Source organism: Sebastes umbrosus, chromosome 20 (genome assembly GCF_015220745.1).
Source record: "Sebastes umbrosus isolate fSebUmb1 chromosome 20, fSebUmb1.pri, whole genome shotgun sequence".
NCBI lineage: Eukaryota > Metazoa > Chordata > Actinopteri > Perciformes > Sebastidae > Sebastes > Sebastes umbrosus.
In genome coordinates this window covers 23352445-23368759 of record NC_051288.1, presented here as the reverse complement: position 1 = coordinate 23368759, position 16315 = coordinate 23352445, and the positions used below count along the sequence as shown (strand labels likewise).

The window sequence follows — 16315 nt, the reverse complement described above, 5'->3', positions numbered from 1 at the left end:
AAGTGTGCATTTCAGAGCTCTTCATCTTTAGTGTTTGTATGGCTGTCGTAGCTGCTTCCTCGGCGCTGAAAAATAACCGTCTTTTGAGACGGGGCTTGGCTAGATTCTCCTCACAAATAGAGCAGTGAAATATTGTTGAATGTTAAAATAAAAAAAAAGATGTTCTGAAGAGTCCGCTCTCGTTTGAGACGATGCTACTGAAGCTAAGATATTCTGGGTGTTAAGGTGTCGGCGGTGCAGTAGTGAGAACGACAAATATATTTAAGACTTTTTCTCGATTATCGTAGTGAAATCTGCCTAAACAATGCAATCTTTTTCTGTATCAGAGTACTGTTATTTTAGACGTTGACATGTGGAATGTATACAAAGACTGTCCGAACGCATCGCCGTTCAGACTCGGATGTTTTCTACTGCTTTTTAGGAGACACCTGCATGACAGGTAGAGGCTTTAGAGATGAGTCGTGTTCTCGTGGTCTTAGCACAGTCACGGTAGAAAATGTCCGCTTTGCGTCATCGTTCAACCTCCCCGCCTCCCCCGCCTCCCTCGCCTCCCCCGCCTGCATTTTGTCCTCATTCAAACTCACATTTATTAGCACTAATCCAAGCCGAGACGTCTCTAACAACACATTCCTCCCTCTCATAGTGGAACCAAGTATTTTCGTTACATTGCCTTTTATGAAACACAATCATTAGTTTACTGAAATATACATGTGGTGATTTTGACGTTTGTGGTGTGAGTGTGCAGATTTAAGTTAACGCCTGTTTGAATTACTCCTCCCGTCTGTCTGTGTGTGTGTGTGTGTGTGGTTGAGGATTGTTTGAACCATACTTTCTTCCGTTGATTGTCCCATGTTCTAAAGAGTCATGCTCTAGAGAATAATTCTGAATATATCTACTATGCTTGTCAAATTATTCCTCTGTCACAGAGTGTATACATTAAATCCCCTTCTGCTGTCAATCCGCCAATAAACTATTTGCACATCTCTCTTGTCTCTTTTCTGTCTGAATGTAGGCCATGCCACACTATATGTCTTTATATGTAGAGTACAGTCTGTACTGGATGGGGTCAAAAGTACAGAGGTCACATACATTAGAATACTGATTATTCTGCATTTTTTACAGAATAAGGTTGGGTTTAACATATTTTAACAGCCTTTGTGTACGTCAAAGCTGCATTACTAAGCGGGCAACTACCCCAGTGGTGGAAGAAGTACTCAGATCCTTTACTTAGGTAAAAGTAGAAATACCACAGTATAAAAATTCAAAAAAAATTGATTAAAAATGTTACTTAAGTAAGAGCAAAATTTACTCAAAGTATCAAAAGTAAAAGTACTTTTTAATCCAGATTGGCACCTTTCAAAGTGTATTATATACAATATTATATTATACGATTATTTTCATTAATCTGTATTATTTTCTTGATTAATTGATTAGTTGTTTTTTCTATAAAATGTCAGAAAATGGTGAAAAATGTTGATCAGTGTTTCCCAAAGCCCAAAATGACGTCTTCAAATGTCAATATCATCAAAACAGTTGGTGATTAATTTAATATTTGACGACTAATCGATTAATATTTGCAGCTCTACTGTTTTATCATTAATTAAAATGTAATATATGCATTAATATATGCAAAATGTACGACTTTATTCTCGTTATAGTGCGACTTTTTTCTCCTATAATTACAATTTTATTCTCATAATATTATGACTTTTTTTCTTGTAAATTTATGATTTCATTCTCGTAATAAAATCTCAGATTCTTTTTTCCCTCAATGTGGCCCTGATACTCCATCGTACCTACATTTACATATGTGTTATATTTATGAGTGATTGTTGCCTGTCAGTAGAGGAGAGTTAATGAACAGCAGCACATGTGATCAGCAGCTTGTCATCATCTGCAGAAGGAGGAAGTTTCCTCCCACTTTGTGTTTTTGTCTGGAGACATGAGTAAGCTTTTATTTTGTCGACAGTCTCACTTTAGCTTTTATAAAATTTAAGATTATAAAGAAGACTTAGCAGCTTAGTTTAAACACACTGGCTGATATCTGGAGCTTCATCTGAAGTCGTGTTTGTGAGGTGAGTTATTCCTCCTCATGTTTTATTGTCTGACAGCAACAACAACCAGCATTTATAAACACGAGGAACTCTAAACACACGGAAATAAGTCTCCTAAATCTATTTAGAACAACATGGTGTCAGATTCTACTGATGAATCATCTCTCAACTGTTTCTTTTTGGCTGAATTTTCCTAAAGATTGTCTTTAAGATGTGACAGATGTTAGGTGTGGTCAGCCAATTAAACGTTAATTAGCTGCACACCTGACAATGATACACTCCTAAATGAATGTTTTATACACAGTGGAGGAAGTATTCACATTATGCAACATAAAATACCACATTACAAGTATAAGTAATGCATTAGAAATGTCACTTTAGTTGGTCATAAAGCAGGAAAATGCCCCTGTGAGGCTACTAAATATATTATATTATTGGATTTTTATTACTGCTGCATTCATGTATAGCTCATGTTTTACTGTACTAGTATAGTATAGTATAGTATAGTATAGTATAGTATAGTATAGTATAGTACTGCATCATATAACAAGCACATGTTTTTAAAAAATATAAAGTAACTAGGCTATCTGTCAAATAGTGGAGTAAAAAGTACAATAATATAAAGTGTGGAGTACAAGTATAAAGTAGAATAAAATGGTGTACTAAAGAACAATAATGTCAAAATTGTACTTAATTCAAGCACAGTATCTGAGTAAATGTACTTAATTACATTCCCCCACTGCAAAAGCTCCAGGTTCAGTTTCACTGTGGTTGTATGTGATTGTTAATATGTTTAGGAATTTGCAAATCTATAACAATATAAAAAGTTTAGGTGGAGCTATTTCATATGCTGTTAAGTTAAATCAATAATAATGCATCATATTATATAAGATCATTATGTTTTGTTTGTAAAATCTTAATGTGTAAACTAGAAACTACCACAAATAAATATATTGGAGTAAAAGAGTACAATATTTTCCTCTATCTATCTATCTATCTATATATATATATATATATATAAGTTACCTTCTATCACTGCAGAATAATAATCAAACTTTGACTTGTTAAGGATTTGTTTACGCCAGTAGTTTATAATTCAATTTAGAGAGATAAAAAAAAAAGATCCCATCGCTCAGATAAAGTCAATCACTGATTACAGTAAATATTATCCTGATTTTTTTAAGTTTTGCAACAAAATAATGCGTCTTTATGTTGGAAGAATTATGATTTGTGTCACTTTTTTTAAAGTACAGAAATTGTGAAAACGATTGTCATCAGTGTTCATTGTTGTTGAACATTTTACTTTAACTTTTACTGGCATACTGTACGTTTGTAGAGCTGCAGGGCAGTTTAACTAAACAAAACAAACCAGTTTAGCTTCTTCACTGGAAAAAGTAGAAGGGAGTTCGGTTGAGTTCAAAATTCAAAATAAGGCTATTTTTAACCAAATATCTACACTACATGCTATATATGTTTATATTATATAAGTATAATGTGAAGCTGCAGTTGATTAATGACTAATTCCACTGTATTTATTATTACATTTAATACTAGGTTGCTGTGAAATGTAGCTCTAGTTTTTAGATGTCATACCAGCTTTGGCTCAGATTTCACAATGAAGCACATTGTGAAATGTTGTTATATTACACAGTTGGTGCTAATTGTTGCATCACTGCAAGAAAAAACCCTGCATAAATCTATTTTATCCCAGAGGAGACGGGGAAACACAGGTGAAAGCTATTGCGTACTTTTGACTATTAAAAGACAAAATCCAGAATATCTAAAAGAGAATATATTTAATTTCATATGTTTGATGATCACATTTGTGCTTCTAGATCTTTTATTCAAAGTTGCTTATATATAATCTGAATATAAGGAAATAACTACTACATTCTGAGAAAGTCCAAAACATGCATTACGTTTCTTCCTTTGTGAAATTTATTCAGCAGTGGTGGAATCTGAGTACATTTACTCAAAGTACTGTACTTAAGTACAATTTTGACATACTTGTACTTGAATATTTACATTTTATGCTACTTTATACTTCTACTTCACTTCATTTCAGAGGGAAATATTGTACTTCTTACTCCACATTTATTCTTATTCTCATGGTTAGAACTTAAAATTTCAGTAGGCTACTTATAGTCAGCCTACTAGTTACTTTTTACATAAAAACTGCTTATGTGATATGATGCAGTGCTGTACTACTAATATAACCAGTAGTATACAAAGTGTTTAAAATTTGCTCCACATTGACAAACTACAACATTAAAATGTTCTTACATGTATTTGTTAGATAAATAGATAAAACAGAATAATGTCATATTTTATAATAACGTAACAAGTACTTTAACTTTTGATACTTTAAGTAGGCTACATTTGGCTGATATGTAATATTTGGAAATCAGGACTTTTACCTGTAATAGAGTATTTTTAGACTGGTATTTCTACTTTTACTTAAAGAAGTAGTGTGTTGTATATGGGGATCTATTGGCAGAAATTGGAATACAATTAATATTAATTAAGTATGTTTTCTTTAGTGTATAATTACCTGAAAATAATACATAGGGAGCGGGTCCTCCTCACGGAACTGGCCGCCTTTCACATCCTAACCTGAACCAATCACGGTCAGTGCCTAACTTTAACTATTCGAGGTCGATGCATAACTTTAACCATCTCACAAGAGTTTCCCAAATTGTGTGTTACCTTCTAGACACGACCATGACGAGGACCCGCTCCCTATGTAGATATGAGTGGCTCATTCTAAGGTAACGAAAACACAACGATTCTTAGTTTCAGGTGATTTATACAACAAAGAAAACATACTTATTAATTTATATTCCATTTCTGCTAATAGATCCCCCGAAACACTACACACTGGACCTTTAACTAAGGATTTGAGTACTTCTTCCACCACTTTTAGTCACATAATCATGCCTGGTACAAACAGTATTACGGGGTTTTACTAAGTTGCAATAGCACCATAAAATAATGAAACTGGATGTGTTACTCCCACACGCCGGACTCTGCTCACATCCTGACATGTAGCACAAGAGTTACCTTTTATTGGTCATTTAAATGTTGTTGTTGTAGAGAAAGTTACGTTAGCTTCTTTAATAAAAACAAATAATCTGTGAATAAGTTTCTTTTATTGTGTTTTTATTGTATTCTGAGTTGTCTCTGTCCCTCTATCCTTCCTATATTGGAAACGAAACTTATGCAGCCTGTGGGAGCTGCAGGTTGTCACATATCTCCCTACGTGGCTGGTTTTAATTGGCACTACAGTACATACACACACACATACACATAGGCTTTGCTCAAGGTGAAAACTGATACCAGTATCTGTTCCCTGTTCTCCCACATCAAACACACATTATTTTATAGCTGCTAAGTCACAATTTATTTCCCACAAGGTTTTGGTTTTCTAGGAGGTCACCACAAACTACTCAGTTCCCCAAAGCGTCTCAGGAAGGACAAGAAAAAGGACGTTTCTGTGATGCTGCACTGTGTCTACATACTGTAATTCAGCTGTGTGATGAATGTAAGTTTTAGGTGCTTTATATTCCAGCCATTTTCTACTTCTTGTTTTTCTTCTTTAGACTGCAGTGTCATGGTTACACCAGCAAAAAACAGCAAAACCACAGAGGAATCTGATCTGACTGAAGGGATGGAGAAGGTGAAAACACTGAAGCAGTTCCCTCCGTACGGCGCCATACATGGACACTCAACAGGAGAAACCTGCCCCACATGTCGTGGCACCGGGCGAATCCCCAGAGGTTGGTTTCCTATGAAAAATGTATCCATTTTCACAATTTTGACTGCATTTTAAGTAACTTCAGTTCCTTAACAAAGGCATCTGTATGAGACGTTCATCCTGAAATATCTGTTTCATTTCACATCAAATAACTAAGGGAACTAAGTCAAATTGAAAGTCACAATCATAGTGTGCAGCTGCCTCTGTTTAGACACACTTTCACTTCATTTTTGTGGTAAAAACAAAGAGTTGGAAGGAAGGTTATTTCCTTCTGTCTTTTTGTATCAACAGGCCATGAAGACCAGCTAGTTGCTGTAATACCATGCAGTGATGCAAGGCTGAAACCCAGACGCACGTAAGTGATATGTGTATGAACATGTCATTCAGTTTAATGTTAGCATTTGCACTGTTTAAATACAGTTTAATCAAATATAAACAGGTTGACTTTTATTTCTATTGTACATGCACATGGATATGTTCGTACAGGTTGCACCATGTCGTTTACGATTTAGCGTGTTTGTGTTGCATTTCAGGAAGCTGTACGTCTGCATCTCCATGGTCGTGTGTCTCTTCGTTTGCTGTCTGACTCTTTTCTTCCTCTTCCCCCGGAGTGTCATCGTGACGCCTGTGTCCGTGCTGTCCGTCATGGTCTACTTCACCCCAGACGAAGTTGATATGGAGGTCACAGTAAGTCATATACCGCTTTCAACCAGGGTTGAACCAGCGTTGATTGTATGTCTGAAAGGGTTAATCCGCGTTGACCGACTCAGCTTTGCGACCAAGGTTGAGAGCTGGGTTGGATTAGGGTCGATTTCAATATGAACGGCACGCACCAGGGTCGCTAACAACCCGGGTGGGATAAATCTATTTGGTTGCAAATGGAGGCACACAGTCCATGATGCAACTGTCACAGGTAACTCAAACAAACGGTGCGACGGCAACAGGAATGTTTTCAGACACACTGGAGGTGAACGATGGACGAGAAGGTCCGGGAGCTCCTGGTGAAATTAATTTAGCGACCGTAACAGTGAATCACGTAGTGTAACGTTATACGAACACAACAAGGCTGCTGAATGAGAGGCTTCCGCCGCACACAGAAACGTGCAAGCCGACCACCTCACGGTACCGGCAGCTGTGAGCGCATCTGTTTTTAAAGCATGTTTGCAGATATTCTATTTGTAACGTTACTTTTTTAACTTTTAAATTCTTTTATTTTTTATATATAAACAAAATATTTTGCAAAACAAATGTGTAACTTATGAGAAAATAACACATAGTAAAGTTAGCAGTAACTAAGAAAAGCTTAATTAACAGCTACATATTTAGTTTACAGACACGCGAGTGGTGTAAATCTTTTCATCTAACTCTCTTCTAAAATGAATAAACATATATCCCAAAATGTCAATATCCCTTTAAGGAAAAGAAATGCATTAGAATGTTTAAAAACACAATGATAAGCAAAATGATATTAACTAAAATGCATTAAAAAGTTACAGTGCAGTATTAAGTTGCTCCATGTTTAATAAAGGAAATAAAAGTGCAGTAGAAAAATTAGTTAAGGCACAGGATATGCAACAAAACATATATACTGTATACTTTATGTACTACAAAGTGTTATCTATCTGTGGACTTTCCACTGAACTTCCTGAGCCACCACATTGTCACTGTACGTGTCAAAACACTGTCTGAATTGCATTCACATGACAGACTGTAGATAGCTGCTGTAGTTATGTGAAGGACAAAGTTCCCCGAGACTTTTTTAATGATGGAAAGGTGTGTTGGTTGCACCTGACGAGCTGTGTGTGTGTTTCCTCTGCTAGAATCTCATCACCATCTCCAATGAGAACTTTGTCCCAGTTCAGATTGTGGAGTTTACCATGCAGGGTCTGGTCTCTAAAGAAGTTGTGGCTAAAACCAGGATATATAACATGACCGCCATCCAGCCACGCTCACAGAAATCGGTGAGTTTCACGCAGGATGACTCACATTTTAAAATATATAATATATTTGTCATGCAATTAATATCTTACCCCGTCGTGATTTTGCAGTACACCATTCAAATTGACCTGCCCATCACCGATAAAGGCCTAAAGTAAGTCAGAAATATTGTGTGAAAATGATATAACACTCCCATCATTACTGTTTATATGTCTGAATTCAGCACATGTCCACACGTCAACTGTGTTTTATCTCTTTCAGCTCTTACTGCAAGTCGAGCTCTATCAAGATTCACACGTTATTCGTGGAGCTGCAGTAAGTGTCAATCTGAGAATCAACGGAGGAGGCAGCCAGCCTCTTCGCAGCACATCTCAAACTCACAGGGTGTTAAAGGCACGGCCGTAAAACCACAACCGTAAAACACGCTTTCTTAAGGAAAAAGAAAGGGTCCAATCTTTCAATCTGAAATGGTCCTTTTTAGATAAAACTAAAAGACATGATAACACAGACGCATCAAGGTGCAGTTCTGTTTTTAGAATCCACAAAAAAAAAATAGTGGATTTTAACCACAAAAAAACCTTTAAATTTTCACTTCTGTTTTGTTTACACTCGGAGAAAACATTTCTGCTTGTGACCAGATGCTTTGCACCTCGAGTGTAGTCGAGAGTTTCCACCCAAACATCTGAATGGGTCAGATTAGAACTCAAGATTAATGAGTGACTGACCCTTAACTAAACTTTACATTATGCTTTTATGCAAAGTGACAATAAGTACAAGTGGTAACATCAGAACCATAGACTGTTTGGCTAGAAAGACACAACAACTAACCATAATATCTCTATACTGTAGCCAGGACAACAAAGCTGGACAAATAAATGTAAAGAATAGACAGGACTCTTATGTACACAAGTATGTGGAAATAAATAGGTGTATATATAAATGTTATATAAATATATATAAAAAGCACCAATGAATAAAACGTCTATATATTAATTAAATGTTCTGTAACTATAATAATTATACACTTGTAATAACATTGTATTTTTTGGATCCAGGGCTAAAAGAACAGCTGAACATTGTCCTTTGTGGTAAACTTTAAATTGCATTAATTAATTTTTTTGGCCACTTGGAGGCAGCGGAACAATCTGAAAACACATATTATAACCCTATAAAGTTGTTATGGTGAACAAACCGTTATAATTGGTGCCTTCAAATGGAACTCGTGAGCTTGTGTTTACAACATGAGAAGTTGTGTAACACGATATACTTGGCGTTCAAGTGGTTAAGTTTAGAGAACACGGCTGCTAAGCAACGGCAATATTAACGTTACTGTCGGCGTCTAGAAGCCACAGAGGCTAACGATTTAGCAAGTTAGTAAGTTGGTAACATAACGCAGGAAATGCAAAGACATAATGACAGAGGAAAAAGACATTTTCCTCGGACCTGTTATAAAATTACAAATAAAAACAGTAACTGACTAAAATTATAAGATATTAACTTATTATGCACCGAAAAATTAACTTCCATGTCCTCCGCCATTTCTGACAACGTCAACAAACACGACACACCTCGATATGGACTCTTCTTGTGAACACGGTAAACATGACCCCATTTGAAGGCAGCATAAGGAGACACATTAGGATTCATTTGGGGTCATATTTCAGTCCTTTTAGCTCTGTTTTTGGTCTCAACCAACTCTTGAGAAAAATATCTGGCTCTTTTTTCTGTAGAGCTACATTACACATTGTCATATGATCCATTGTTAATATAAAAGATTTGTCTCTAATAATGTTTTTTCTTCCATTTCCCCCCCAGAATAACAATGAATATCTCGTATCTCTCTCACACGGAGCAGCTGTCTCTGGACACCTTTGAGTATATTGACTGTGGCACCAACTCAACAATCCCTCATCCTGTGAGATGATGAAATCAAAATGAAAAACACCAAAGTTGGAGTGTGAAATAATGAATATTGTGGCTGCATTGCACCTTTTCCCTTCCTCTTCTGTGTGGGATGTGACTTTATGAATTGCAAAAATGCATCTTATCCAGTGATTCAGATCTTTTACTTTAGAAAAACTACCAAAGGAAACAGTGTAGTAATAAAGTAGCAAGTAAATGTACTTAGTTACGTTCTTATGATCTTATTGTGTATGTTGTTTTAGCATACCTTACGACTTTAACCAATCACCACAATGTTATAATTTAAACATATTGATGCTTTAAATATACTTATATTTCAGCATGAATGTTGTATTTGATTGAGATCTGCCTGTAAATCTTATTTCAGGCAAAGTATGAAACAAGGCAAAGTATGAAACGAGCACAATTATTGTATTTTTGTTTTAAAATGTGAGAATTTCACAATGTTTTTGAGCAGCATGTCATCTATTGTGTAAATAGGATGTTAATCTCTGATAATCTTGTCTGTGGCATTTGCACTTCATTAAACTGTGGCATTCAAGGTTCTGTCTGTTAGATTTTCATATATTTTTAATACTTTCCACTTGTTTACAGGTACATTTTTAGACTGTTTACCATAAACCTTCCATCTTCAGAGAAAGTCAAAACTGTACGCACTGGATACACCTCCCAGTTTACACCATAACCCATGATAACTTCACCTTTATGCATCCAGCTATGTCACAATTCACAATTTCTATTTCTATTTCGCAACTAAACTTTTGTAGCACTCAAATGACAAAAAAAGTATTTTTACGTTATGGTATTTATTTTTACTTAACTGAAGGATATGAGTACTTTGTCCACAAATGACGGTTATAGATTAAAATCCAATCAGAGTGGTGTTGTGTGAGCAGATTGCATGTTTTCAACTCTGATAGAAAATATAGTTCATTAATTATCATATTTAGTGTCCCGTCAGTACAGATCAGAATGCTTTTTTCCCCCAATATAATGCCAAAGTATTGAAAAACTGAATAATCTACAAGACAATCCAGTTCTTGAAGTTCTTGAGAGTGAACACAGGATGGAGCCAATGCTTTGAACAAGCTATCGTACTGTAAGAGATGTAGAACTGGTGTTAATTGAGGCAAATCATTGTCTTCCCAGCAAGAAACCCTGTCACCATTAATATTGAAAAAGAAAAAAACAACAACATGCTGCTCGGACGATACTGAATAAAATTCCAATAATACAATTTTATGATAAATTTAACATTTTGAATAGGGCAAATTTTGCATAATGAATACTTTTACTTTTGATACTTTAAAGGTCCCATATTATAAAAAAGTGAGATTTTCATGTCTTATATTATAAAGCAGGCTTAAGTACTATATAAATACTGTTAAAGTATTGAAACGCTCAATCAACAGGGAAAATACACACAGCCCGTATTCAGAAATTCTGCATTTGAAACAAGCTGTCAGGTTTTCTGTCCATTTGTGATGTCACAACTATACAATATTTAGACCCTTTACACAGATTTGAACCTAAACATTCTAAATGTGTCCCAGATTATTCCTGGCTGACAGGAAGTATGGACACAAGCTGTTGCCTAGCAACGCAATTCTGTTGCAATTCCGTCGCAATTCCGTCAAAATGCTCTAAAACGGAGCGTTTCAGACAGAGAGTAAATACAGGCATATTCAGGCCGACAGTATGAGGAAAATAAAGTTTTTTTTTAACATTACAGCATGTAAACATGGTCTAGTAGAAACACAAAATACAAGTATGAACCTGAAAATGAGCACGATACGGGACCTTTAAGTGTAATTTGCTGTTATAATATTGTACTTTTTACTGCATTGCTCTGACATCTATAGTTACTTTGCAGATTAAGATTTTACACACAAAACATGATTAAATTATGTATTGTTGTAGATTAAACTACATAAATGATTAAAATAAATTTAAAACTCGGCCAGCTGCAACATTAAAGTGCTTGCATTGTAGTACTGCAGTGCATCAGTATTAATAATCTGATTGTATAATATATAGTAATATAACACAGACAGGGACCATTCTGCTGTACTTTTTGGGGGGTATTTTATTGATAACCCTTCAGTATTTAGAGATGTTTTATAGACCTGCAGTTCACTTGTGCACCAGCAGGGGGCGTGGTCTAGCCGTCCAGGTGGCTGTGACGTCACCATGGCTCTAGGTGCTGGTGCTGTCGAGCCTCTCAGAGCTCCTCAGTGTTGCTGGAGGAGGACAGGAGGACAGGAGGAGAGGAGCGGATGTGACCAACACGGGACAAACTATGGACACGTTTATCGCTTGTGGATGATGTTTTCTCTGCACATTTAACAGGTTTGAACCTTTTTATTAAAGACATGCATGAAGGAGGACAGTTTCTCATGTGTCTGCTGCATGCATTTTCATTCTGTGTGGTTATCCCTTAAAGTTAACCTTGCAGACTCTATTTAACATGTAAGTTGTTTAATTTAAATGTTTTTGTGCACTTAACATCATGTTAATAACATGCAAACTGGATGGTTTGTGCAGCAGAGGTGGTTTATTCCCAACCAGAAACATTTAAAATACAATCATGACTGTGCATTTTGCCTCTCTAAACTATAATACTCGTTGAATGAAACTCTCATAATGTGGATTTTCATGCTCATGATGAATCAATAAGAGATATATCTTGTGTATAGGCTGTTGTGGCCACAGGCAGCTGTTTTGATGGGTATCAGGATGTCAACAACAACCAGATTAGTGCTGCTGCTGCTGCTGCAGAGTGAATATCATCCATCCACTGCATTGAAATCAATCTGCCTTGAAAGAAAAAGCCTTTCTGCTTTAAGAGGATTTAGGCTCCCAGATAACCCTCAGACTCCCAATTAGCTGTTGTTTGGCTCAGTAATGTGACTCAGACGTTTATTGTTTTATATAATCAAGTTACTGAAGCGTGCAGCTGTGGATTCAATACATGGAGGTTTACTGTGAAGTGATAAATCAGGTGTGAACAGGAAATACCACGCTGATTAAATCACATGAAGCACTTTGAACTGTTTCTACTGATAATAATAATCACTATTGTTATTTTATCAGGTGAGATTGTGAAACACATTCCAGAAGTCTTCTCATTAAATTAGGGTGACCAGATTACAACAAATGTTGGACTAAGAGTATGTTTGTGTGTTACCAAGGCTGAGAGGTCGTCTACAATTTTGATATAATGTCTATCTAATTTAAATAATAAACATTTATATTCTGTAACATATATCTTGTAACATATTTATGATTTGCCCTCTGGAGTTTATTCAAGTGTGCTATAAGTATACTTCTTTCAAACTTAAAATAAGAGAGTATGCTTTCAGTTTACTTTTTATGTACTTATCAGAGATATACATAACAAAATTATACTTACGTTTACTTGGCTTATACCGACAAGTATACAGAAAAGTCTAAGTGTACTTGGCAAGTATACAGAAGAGTCCAAGTATATTTGGCTTATACCGACAAGTATACAGAAGAGTCTAAGTATACTTGGCTTACACCGACAAGTATACAGAAGAGTCTAAGTATACTTGGCTTACACCGACAAGTATACAGAAGAGTCTAAGTATACTTGGCTTACACCAACAAGTATACAGAAAAGTCTAAGTCTACTTGGCAAGTATACAGAAGAGTCCAAGTATACATGGCTTATACCAACAAGTATACAGAAAAGTCTACTTGGCAAGTATACAGAAGAGTCCAAATATACTTAGCTTATACCGACAAGTATACAGAAGAGTCCCAAGTATACCTGGTTTATACTGACAAGTATACAGAAAAGTCAAAGTGTACTTGGCAAGTATACAGAAAAGTCTAAGTATACTTGGCTTATACCGACAAGTATACCGAAAAGTCTACTTGGCAAGTATACGGAAGAACCCATTATACTTGGCTTATACCAACAAGTATACAGAAAAGTCTAAGTGTACTTGGCAAGTATACAGAAGAGTCCAAGTATACTTGGCTTACACCGACAAGTATACAGAAAGATCTGAATACCAGAGAGTGTTGAACTCTGGCCTCTGCATATATTAAATGTTAACTCTGTGTTTGTTTTGGTCTCCAGCGCCATCTGATCGTCTGCCTCTGAGGAGCAAATGTCACTCGGCTGAAAAAGGGATTAAATCAGGAATCCGTCACCTCACCTAAGTAGGTGTGAACTGCTGGCTGCAATCATGGGGAACCAGCTGACTGATATCGCTCCCAACACCTCGTTCCTGCCAAACTTCCAGACTCTCCACGTGGTGGTTATCGGGCTGGACTCAGCCGGTAAGACCTCTCTGCTCTACCGGCTCAAACTGAAGGAGTTTGTGAAGACGATCCCCACGAAGGGGTTCAACACGGAGAAGATCAAGGTGGCCGTGGGGACGTCCCGGACCATAAACTTCCAGGTGTGGGACGTGGGCGGCCAGGAGAAGCTGCGCCCGCTGTGGAAGTCGTACACCCGGCGGACAGACGGCATGGTGTTCGTGGTGGACTCCACCGAGCTGGAGCGGATGGAGGAGGCCAAAGTGGAGCTCCACAAGATCACCCGCACCTCGGAGAACCAGGGCGTCCCCGTGCTCATCCTGGCCAACAAACAGGACCAGGACTCGGCCTCGTCCGTCAGCGAGGTGGAGAAGCTGCTCTCCGTCCACGAACTGAGCATGTACACGCTGCATCACGTGCAGAGCTGCAGCGCCGTGGACGGTCGAGGCCTCCAGCCGGGCCTGGAGAAACTGTACGAGATGATCCTGAAGAGGAAGAAGATGGTGAAGCACAACAGGAACAGGAAGAGATGAACTGAGGAGATTTATCCACTTCCGAGCTTAATGGCCCCTTTTTTAATGGGAGAGCAATTTGTGCCAACACAACAACAATTACACCCGGCCGGCCGCAGGGTCAGGAGAAATGGATTTGCTCATAATAACTGAAGCAGTATCGACATATTCTTTGTTCTGCGAGCTGCCCTTCGAAAGCTCGAATTATAGATTGAAAGGGAACCTTGAGCAGTTAGTCTTCACTAAGTGCTTTTCTACACTTGTTTTAAAGAAGAGTTCTAGCCAAGACTGTTAGGACTAATATATGGACACATCCATGTGGCAAACCCCTATAATATATCCTTATAATCCTCACAAGCTTGCACAGATTCTGACCCACTTAATGGCTGTTTTTGTTCCACGGATGCTTCCCTGAAATATTTATTCCACATATTTTGTGTTTGTGTTGGACAGAGGGAATTTTTTTTGTAAATTATGTGAACAACACGACGGTGTGGTGACGGAGCACCAAATGATATTGAATTTAATTGCCATGGAACAGTAATCCCAAGTGCATTCCCTTCGTGGCCACAGAGGTTAAGTTTCAGTTACTATGAAAAATAATAATGTTTATACAAATTGTAAATTTTTTGTAACACTGACGACTTAATAAATCTAACCACTGTACAGAACATTCATCGCTTTCCTTGTCGTTAACAGTGGGCTACCTCCGGGTGTGAAAAGTAAAAACTTAAACCTGCATTCTTTCTACCAGCCAGCAGGGGGCGACTCCTCTGGTTGCAAAAATAAGTCAGATTGTATAGTAGTCTATGAGAAAATGAGCCTACTTCTCACTTGATTTATTACCTCAGTAAACATTGTAAACATGAATTTATGGTCTCAATCTCTAGTTTCAAGTCTTCTTCAATACAGCATGATGTTCATTTAGTAAATTATGGTCCCATTTAGAGTCAAATAGACCATAAAGCAGGGGATGCTTTAGGGCGGGGCTACCTTGTGATTGATTGACAGGTCGCCACCACGGCATTGCCCGGTCTGGGAGTTGTCCTAGTTTTTGTTTTAGAACTTTAACTCTTTCACAGTGTGTTTTCAGGTCATGGAAGTTAATTATAACCTTTTTGGTCGCCTAAAAAATGTGTTATTCAGCTCATGTAACTTCTGGTTGCAAAAAAAACAAGATGGTGACGGCCAAAATGCTGAACTTGAGGCTTCAAAACAGCAGTCCACAAACCAAAGAAATTGTTGAAATACTGAGCCAAATAATTAAATATTTCCAAGGAATATTTGGACTTATATAATTATACTAACAAATGACCATAAGATTGTGCATGTGAAAGAGGTCGCTTGTTGTTTCCTCAGTTCCTCTACGGAACATTTTAGCGTTTTTTAGGTCATCGTTTTGGTTTTCTGGCCTGCAATCTATACTATTTTGGTTCACTTTCACTGCTCTTGCTTTGTGCCAACTGCAGCAGGCAGCTGTTTGTAGTGAAAAAAAAGCACTGAAAAAACAACTGTGCCCACCACCAAACCACAAAGCTAGAGACTAGCGGGTGAACATAGTGGAGCATTTAGCAGCTAGAGAGCCAAAGGAGCCTAAGGAGCTGGTGGAGACCAAAAACAGAGCTAAAAGAGAGAGAATATTGGATTTACATTCACCAGAAGGAAACAATAATGAATCTAAATGAATGATAATGTTGCTCTGTGTATGATTAATGTGTAAATAGGCCTCTTTTTACTAACAATTTCACCATATATAAAGGTATTATTATATTAGTTTTGGTTTCAAAGCTTGTTTCCCAAGTGGCGAAAAATTGGTTCTTGCATTTTTTTTTATTTCCATATGA

General features: G+C 37.1%; 2 protein-coding genes and 1 long non-coding RNA gene across 3 annotated transcripts in view; 2 read left to right on the top strand and 1 right to left on the bottom strand.

Moving 5' to 3' along the window:
* Window positions 1-1856: 1856 nt before the first annotated feature.
* tmem106a (transmembrane protein 106A) lies at window positions 1857-10210 on the top strand. The gene is made up of 8 exons (XM_037755768.1): window positions 1857-2075; window positions 5654-5830; window positions 6100-6163; window positions 6342-6495; window positions 7629-7769; window positions 7857-7900; window positions 8008-8061; window positions 9562-10210. The coding sequence occupies exons 2-8, from the start codon at window positions 5665-5667 to the stop codon at window positions 9668-9670; spliced, it is 732 nt and encodes a 243-aa protein (XP_037611696.1). The 5' UTR covers window positions 1857-2075; window positions 5654-5664; the 3' UTR covers window positions 9671-10210.
* Window positions 8898-16315, bottom strand: part of LOC119479816 — a 32540-nt gene continuing 25122 nt past the window's right edge. The window contains exon 3 of the long non-coding RNA XR_005204762.1: window positions 8898-9085. This is a non-coding gene — a long non-coding RNA (uncharacterized LOC119479816). The remainder of the gene's footprint in view (window positions 9086-16315) is intronic.
* arl4d (ADP-ribosylation factor-like 4D) lies at window positions 11827-15144 on the top strand. Its single transcript, XM_037755780.1, has 2 exons — window positions 11827-12018; window positions 13778-15144. Exon 2 carries the CDS (start codon window positions 13887-13889, stop codon window positions 14490-14492), a length of 606 nt encoding a protein of 201 aa, XP_037611708.1. The 5' UTR covers window positions 11827-12018; window positions 13778-13886; the 3' UTR covers window positions 14493-15144.